This window comes from Hypomesus transpacificus, chromosome 19 (genome assembly GCF_021917145.1).
Source record: "Hypomesus transpacificus isolate Combined female chromosome 19, fHypTra1, whole genome shotgun sequence".
Taxonomy (NCBI): Eukaryota; Metazoa; Chordata; class Actinopteri; order Osmeriformes; family Osmeridae; genus Hypomesus; species Hypomesus transpacificus.
Genome location: NC_061078.1, coordinates 621,149 through 629,469, shown reverse-complemented (window position 1 = coordinate 629,469; position 8,321 = coordinate 621,149). Strand labels below are relative to the sequence as shown.

Sequence of the window (8,321 nt, the reverse complement as noted above, 5' to 3'; positions counted from 1 at the left end):
TGTTACGTCCCTGTTGTAATGTATTGTGTTGTTACGTCCCTGTTGTCATGTATTGTGTTGTTACGTCCCTGTTGTCATGTATTGTGTTGTTAGGTCCCTGTTGTCATGTATTGTGTTGTTACGTCCCTGTTGTAATGTATTGTGTTGTTACGTCCCTGTTGTCATGTATTGTGTTGTTACGTCCCTGTTGTCATGTATTGTGTTGTTACGTCCCTGTTGTCATGTATTGTGTTGTTACGTCCCTGTTGTCATGTATTGTGTTGTTACGTCCCTGTTGTCATGTATTGTGTTGTTAGGTCCCTGTTGTCATGTATTGTGTTGTTACGTCCCTGTTGTCATGTATTGTGTTGTTACGTCCCTGTTGTAATGTATTGTGTTGTTATGTCCCTGTTGTCATGTATTGTGTTGTTACGTCCCTGTTGTCATGTATTGTGTTGTTACGTCCCTGTTGTCATGTATTGTGTTGTTACGTCCCTGTTGTCATGTATTGTGTTGTTAGGTCCCTGTTGTCATGTATTGTGTTGTTACGTCCCTGTTGTAATGTATTGTGTTGTTATGTCCCTGTTGTCATGTATTGTGTTGTTACGTGATGTGTTGTTGTGTGTAATGTGGTTATGAATCTGTGAAATGCTGATGCAATATATTATTTTATAATGTATCTGCTGCTTGATGTGTAACTCACACTGTGCAGTACATTTTATTTCTCTAAAACTTTTTGAAAGGCCTGACCAGGGACTGGGGTTGCAAATTAGCCTATTAGCTAGAAACCTTTTATGCAACACATCTACAACATATTGTTATTTATGTATGTAATAATGTGCACTGCATTGTCCCTGACAAATAAACAAATACATACATACAAATAGTATATAGTGTGGAGTGTGTTGTGTAATATATAGTGTGCAGTGTGTAGTGTAGTAGTGTCGTATATAGACTCAGGCAAAGTATGCATAGAGGAAGATGTTGATGCAGATGAGGAAGAGGGCGTTGGCACAGCAGAACCTGGACCAGAACACACTCTCCCTCACGCTAGGAACTCTGGGAGATGGAGGATCTTCCTCCTGGCTGGACACACACAGACCCCCCGCCCGGCCGCAAGTCACCCTACGAACCGCCTCCGAACCTGACACACACACATATATATAACATAAGGAGAGGGGGAGATGACAGGAGGATAGGAGGAGTGAGAGAGAAGAAGACAGGAGAGGAGGGAAGGGGAGGGGAGAGAGAGGGGAGAGAGGGGAGAGAGGGAAGGGGAGAGGAGAGAGGGGAGGAGAGGAGGGGAGAGGAGGGGAGGGGAGGGGAGAGGAGGGGGGGGAGGGGAGGGGAGGGGAGGGGAGAGGAGGGGGGAGAGGAGAGGGGAGGGGAGAGAGGGGAAGGGAGGGGAGGGGAGAGGGGATAGGAGGGGAGGGGGGATAGGAGGGGAGAGAGGGGAGAGAGGGGAGGGAGGGGAGGGGAGAGGAGAGGAGAGGAGAGGAGAGGAGAGGAGAGGAGAGGAGAGGAGAGGAGAGGAGAGGAGAGGAGAGGAGAGGAGAGGAGAGGAGAGGAGAGGAGAGAGTGGAGCCTTACCCTGGGTGGGGTGCTGGATGACAGAGGACATCTTCTGCAGGGGGATCTCTCTCTCCACCTCCTCAGAGATTGTCCACCAGGTTAGGTTACGCAACTGACACACACACACACACACACACACGGGTATTGAGGTGTGTGTATTGAGGCGTGTGTATTCAGTATGTGCGCGTTCAGTGTGTGTTCGGTGTGTATGTGTTCAGTGTGTGAGTGTTCAGTGTGTGTTCAGTGTGTACGTGTTTGTGTGTGTTGAGGTGTGTGTTTGTTTGTTTTATTTGGATCCCCAATAGCTCCAGCATAAGCTGAAAGCTATTCTTCCTGGGATCCTACAGTCTATCATGTGACAATACAATTTACAACATCACATTTCACACCATACACACAAGACATTATTCAGTTTACAAATCATATTTTACAATTAATCACAGACAAAAAGAAAGAATACCAAAAAATAAATAATTTTGAGAAAGTTGACAAGATTACGCTACCCAGGAATGGATTTTTAACTTTTTTTATATATATATTTTTTTTTAAACAAGATATAACGAAGCCCTATGACTGAATCTCTCTAAATTGATCTTAATTATTGAAATGTCTTTGAAGGTAATAGTTATTAAGTGATTTTTTAAAACCATACTGGGTGTTTTGTTGTTTGATGGTATTTGGAAGAGAATTCCATTCACACATTGCTCTATACCTGACTGAACGTTGAATTGATTTGGTTTTGACTTTAGGTAACATAAAACTACCTCCTACTGCAGCCTTGTTGGATAATGATGTATATCATTGCTAAACGATAATTTTGAATATACCGTAAAAGGTGTTTTGTTTGTTATAACATTGTGTAAATAAAACATTAGTGGATACAAAAATCTGTTTTTAACTGTAAACCATGAGAGGTTTTCATGCATTTTATCCACATTTGATCTAAACCCACATGACAGAGCCACAAGTGCCGCTTTATTCTGCATTACTTGTAGTTTTCTTATATTAATTGCTGAGGTGCTGGACCAAACAACAGAACAATAATCAAGGTGTGAAAAAAACAAAGCATGAATTAGTTGTTTGACAGTCTGTGGTGTAAAGTGTTTTGCACACCTTTTAATAACAGACAAAGTGTTGCCCATTTTAGCTACCAGTTTTTGAAAATGTCTATACCAACACAATCTATGATCAATCGTCACTCCCAAAAGTTTAGCCTTTTCTCTTTGCTCTACAGAATGTTTCTCTATGCTGAGTTCAAGTTTTGGTTGGGAACATAAAGAAAAAGGAGTTCCAACCACTAAACAAGTAGTTTTAGATACATTGAGAATCAATTGAATTAAATTGAATTGTATTTATTACAAGACAGGGACAACGCACAATAAAACATTAATCTTGTACAACAAGAGAATATGCAGTGTGCCAGGTTCTAGCAGATTGCTATTTTCCACCTGTAGTCCCTGGGCAAAGTAAAATGTGTTGCTCCTTATCCAGTTCACCACTAACTGTAGCTCTTTTTGTAGGTTTGTATTTAAATCACCAATATCAGTTCCTGCGAAATATATAGTGGAATCATCAGCAAACATTGAAATGCTTGCTTCATCTAAAACCAATGGAAGATCATTGGTAAAGATTGAGTAGAAGAGCGGCCCAAGACAACTTCCTTGAGGCACGCCATGTTCCAAAACTCTTACCTCTGAAAAACTGCCATTAAAGTAAACTAATTGTCTTCTCTCTGTCAAATAACATTCCATCCATAATAATGCGGTTCCTGAAAAACCATAATATTTCAAAAACAAAATACAGTAAATCATGATCAATGATATCAAATGCTGCAGTAAAATCCAGCATTACAACACCTGTTATTTTCCTTTCCTCCATATCCTTGAACCAGTCATCTACCATCTGAGTCAAGGCAGTGGCTGTTGAGTGTTTTCCTCTATATGCATGCTGAAAATGAGTAATTAAATCATTGTGTAAAAAATAAGACTGAATCTGTTCATAAACAATTATTTCCATTATTTTACCGAGGATTGGTAATAAACTTATTGGTCTACTGTTTGAGCCAGAGAAAGGCATCTTCTTATTTTTAGGTATTGGCACAACTTTACATATTTTCCATGCTTGCAAACATATTTTCCATAAAACACATAATAATTATATGAGCAATAGTAGGAGCAATGATTGAAACTATTGGTTTAAGCAACTTATATTCAAGATAGTCAACACCAGGTGGTGTGTTTTTACAATTCATCAGAAGTAATTCCACTTTGGAACCACTGACACTCTTGAATTTAAAACTACATGTTTTACCTTCCATCATCTTATTTATCAATGTAGTTGATACATCTATTTTATATGACTAATATTTTTAAGATTATTTGTTTTGTTTATGAAATAGTCATTGAGATGATTCACCATATCACTTGGTTTAGTAAGAAATTCACCTTCATTTTTTAAATAACCTGGAATTTATTTATTGTTTCCTCTTAATATATTATTCAATGTATTCCATAATAGTTTACTATCATGTTTTGTTTCTGTAATTTTCTTACTGTGATACAATTAATTTTCTTTCTTATCTAACTTTGCTGAACCCAACGCTAGTTTCCTCAAGGATCACAATGACTCTTGCTTTGACTGTTGCTCTTGTTGGTTAGTGGTAGCTGATTTAAACTGTTGTATTCTATTTTAGTTAATCCTATTTTTATTGCTTTCCTACAGGTACACTTGCACTTAGAGATTAATGTTGTGTAATTGTAACTTGCTTAACTACATGCTCTTATGGTTTCTTCCCTTTAGCACTTATTTTTGGGTTGTACACAACGTGTACTTCTTGTTTTTGGTCACTGGTGTTCAGTGTGTGCGTGTTGAGGTGTGTGTGTGTTCAGTGTGTTCAGTGTGTGTGTGTTCAGTGTGTTGAGATGTGTGTGTGTTCAGTGTGTGTGTGTTCAGTGTGTGTGTGTTGAGGTGTGTGTGTTCAGTGTATTGAGGTGTGTGTGTGTTCAGTGTGTTCAGTGTGTGTGTGTTCAGTGTGTGTGTGTTCAGTGTGTGTGTGTTCAATGTGTGTGTGTTCAGTGTGTTGAGATGTGTGTGTGTTCAGTGTGTGTGTGTTGAGGTGTGTGTTCAGTGTGAGTGAGTGTATACCTGCTCCTCCGTGGGAGGGGGGGTGAGTAGGGACACAGGTATCACCACGGCGACGGTGAGTCCACAGAGCAGGATGGCGAAGTGCAGGTAGTGGACGCTGCGCAGCACGGAGGGGGCGGGGTCAGGCACGCCACAGCGCGGGGGCGGGAAGGCAAACTCCAGCACCATTCGACAAACCCCCACCCCCAGCCCCACCATCAGGCCCCAGAATGCCCCCTACACACACACATACACACACACACCAGCATCAGAGCCCAGAAAGCCCTTTGCAAACACAGGGACACACATAAATGTGTGTGGGCTTGTCAGTGTGTGTGTGAAGGTATGTGCTTGCTTGAGGTGTCATTCAAACAATGACACCTGTTCTCTCACCCATGTTACCCTGTTTCTCTCCCTCTGCCTCTCTCTCTCATGTCTCTCTCATCTTCTCTGTCATCTCTCTCTCATCTCTCTCTCATCTTCTCTGTCATCTTCTCTGTCATCTTCTCTGCCTCTCTCTTATCTCTCTCTCATCTTCTCTCTCATCTCTCTCATTTTCTCTCTCATCTTCTCTCTCATCTCTCTCATCTTCTCTCTGCCATCTCTCATATCTCTCCCTCATCTCTTTCTCTCTCTCATCTCTCTCTCTCTCTCTCTCTCTCTCATATTCTCTCTGCCTTTCTCTCTCATCTTCTCTCTACCTCTCTCTCTCACTTTCTCTCTAACTCACTCTCATCTTCTTTCTCCCTTTCTCTCTCATCTTCTCTCTACCTGTCTCATCTTCTCTCTCTCTCTCTACCTCTCTCTCTCATCTTCTCTCTTCCCTTATCTCTCTCATCTTCTCTCTCTCTCTATTCTTTTCTCTACCTCTCTATCTGTCATCTTCTCTCTACCTCTCTTTCTCTGCCATCTTCTCTCTACCTCGCTCTCTCTCTCATCTTTTCTCTCCCTCTCTCTCCCCTCCAGTCGTTCAGCCAGTCTGTGTGTGTGAGTCAGCATATAATAGAGATATATGTGACACACACACACTCACTCTCACACACACACACTCACATGCTCACACCCTCTCTCACCCACACACTTTCTCAAACACACTATCATTGTCGACTTCAGCTTCCCAGTCAAAAAAATCAAGCCATAAACTATTAAACTACTTATTCAACATGACTCACACACATAGAGACACAGCTTGATGCACACACACCTGAACCCAGAACTGGTATGGAGAACAGACATTTCAAGTGGGTGTGTGTGTGTGTGACCTGTTCGTTAGTCCTCCTCCAGAACACAGCCAGGGTGAAGATGGCCGTGACGGGCGGAGCCAGGTAGCTGGTCACTGATTGGATGTAGACGTAGAGCTGTCCGCTATTGGCTGACTGGAGGATGGGGATCCATACCACACTGATGACCACCAGGATCACTGTGACAATCCTGATCACAACCACACAACCACGACCACAGCATCAACACAACACAACCACAACACACCCACAACCATGACCCCACCACCCTGACCCCTACCTGCCCACCACCCTGACCCCTGACCCCTACCTGCCCACCACCCTGACCCCTACCGCCCACCACCCTGACCCCTACCTGCCCACCACCCTGACCCCTAACCCCTACCTGCCCACCACCCTGACCCCTACCTGCCCACCACCCTGACCCCTGACCCCTACCTGCCCACCACCCTGACCCCTACCTGCCCACCACCCTGACCCCTACCTGCCCACCACCCTGACCCCTGACTCCTACCTGCCCACCACCCTGACTCCTACCTGCCCACCAGTAGTAGCTCCCTCTCCGAGGCTAGGGGCCGGTACTTCTTCCAGATGTCCATGGTGAACAGGGTGCTGCTACTGTTGAAAATGGAGGTCAGCGATGACATCAGCGCCGCCATCATCACAGCAATCATTAGGCCTCGCAGCCCTGCACACACACACACACACACACATCACACACACATATGCAAGGCACACAAACATGCATATTAATACTGCTGTAGAGCTGTACAGAGGGCTGCAGAATCAGTTGTGTATATGCTCCAGGAGGGGTTGAAGGTCAGGGGTCTCACCACTGGGCATGAGCTCAATGACTAGCTTGGGGAAGGCAATGTTGGAGCAGCCAACCTCCGCTCCACACACCCGCACACACTCCTCTGGGTCCACGCAGCCTACAGAGTCTACACACACACACACACACACTGTGTTAAACATGGAGTCAATGTTCATCCAGCAGCTAGTAGTTCATCCAGCAGCTAGTAGCTAAATGTAGTTCATCCAGCAGAGGTATGAGACTGGGTGGGTTCATCAGCCCATCATGCAATGGTTACATCCACACTGGAAACACACCTGTTCTCTCTGGCTGTTTAGACGTGTGTTTACATGAGACCTTGTGTTTGTGTCATTTGTACATATAAAGTACTGAAAAACCGTAAGAATGAACACTTGAATTTCCTTTGAAATTCCTACATTTAATCTGTTTTTGTGTGTGTATGGGGGGGGGGGGGGTTGTGCTGGTGTTGTATGTGTGTCCGCATTCGAGGGCGGAGTCTGTTTCGAGGCCCCGGTACTTTCTCTTCCCGAGTTCACGACTCGAACTGAAGCTCTGGGGCGACATTTCGCTACAGTAACCACCGTCTGCACCTCCTTGGAATACAGCTGGATGATATCGCGTTCACGATTAACGACATTGACTGATCGAAACTATATAAAAAAAAACGTTTGATTCTATCATTCTTATAGAGGCAATTTGCTTATTTCTTTCGAGTAACAAAGAGAGTTTCGCGGAAACGCGAGTCAAAATGACTGGACTGAACTAGTTTTAGAAGTCGTAACTGGAATTTGTGAACTTGCTAGTCGCGTCAGAAACGGGTTTTGGTGCTTCTCCCTGTAACGATTTTGTTCCTCTTTTGTGACTGACACATTCTGCCTCCCCTCTCTTTCCCCGCGGACACAGACACTACGCTTTTGTGCCCCGGAGCTAAAGCTAAACGGGCCAGGAAAACGGTCATGTGATAGGTGTGGCAGAGGGTGGGAAAGTTGTCTCCTGCCTCACCTGTGTGTGTTTGTGTGTGTGTGTGTGTGTGTGTGTGTGTAATATGAGAAATGGGTTGCGCCCAGAGTTGAATGACACACACAGCGGCGCATCAGTCATTAAACGATGATAATTCGATGAGAGCGCAGGACAGATTCGTTCATTCAGACACAAGTTTTTTTTAAACTGAGAAACACGCTGAGTATTCTTGGAGACAAAATGACCGTTGAACTTTTTATTATTGATTAGTTGGTTTGGGAGATTATATCGGTTAGTCGTGTCTCGCGATCATGGCTCTGTCTCAGCTCCAGTGTTTGGACGAGAACCACGTCAACTGGCGCGTGAGCGAGAGCAAACCGGAGTTCTTCTACAGCGAGGACCAGCGGCTAGCGCTCGAGGAACTCATTTCCCGGGGACGCCAGGCCTTTACCGAATACCTCAGTAAACACGGCATCCGCGAGTTCCTCTCTGAACCAGAAGTGGAAAGGCTTGCGCGAACGGCAGAGGCCTACCAGCCCGGTAGTGACAATCAGAGGGCTGAAACGGGAGCAGGACCGGGAGATGACGGAGGCGATGGCGCTGTCTCATTACAATATTGGCCCGACCGTTCG

At 44.4% G+C, this 8,321-nt stretch overlaps 2 protein-coding genes across 2 annotated transcripts in view; one reads left to right on the top strand and one right to left on the bottom strand.

Annotated features, from left to right (window-relative positions):
* Positions 1-569: 569 nt before the first annotated feature.
* The window catches only part of slc5a10 (solute carrier family 5 member 10), an 18,907-nt gene continuing 11,155 nt past the window's right edge, over positions 570-8,321 (bottom strand). Inside the window, exons 9-14 of the mRNA XM_047042054.1 lie at positions 6,749-6,856; positions 6,453-6,603; positions 5,937-6,105; positions 4,696-4,911; positions 1,570-1,663; positions 570-1,123 (exon numbers count right to left, since the gene is read on the bottom strand). Coding sequence (XP_046898010.1) covers positions 936-1,123; positions 1,570-1,663; positions 4,696-4,911; positions 5,937-6,105; positions 6,453-6,603; positions 6,749-6,856 — 926 coding nt within the window. The 3' untranslated portion in view covers positions 570-935. The remainder of the gene's footprint in view (positions 1,124-1,569; positions 1,664-4,695; positions 4,912-5,936; positions 6,106-6,452; positions 6,604-6,748; positions 6,857-8,321) is intronic.
* Positions 7,243-8,321, top strand: part of LOC124481806 (protein FAM83G) — a 4,489-nt gene continuing 3,410 nt past the window's right edge. The window contains 1 exon segment of the mRNA XM_047042053.1: positions 7,243-8,321. This exon segment is cut by the window's right edge and continues 150 nt beyond it. Within this exon segment, the coding sequence (XP_046898009.1) occupies positions 8,001-8,321 (321 nt within the window). The 5' untranslated portion in view covers positions 7,243-8,000.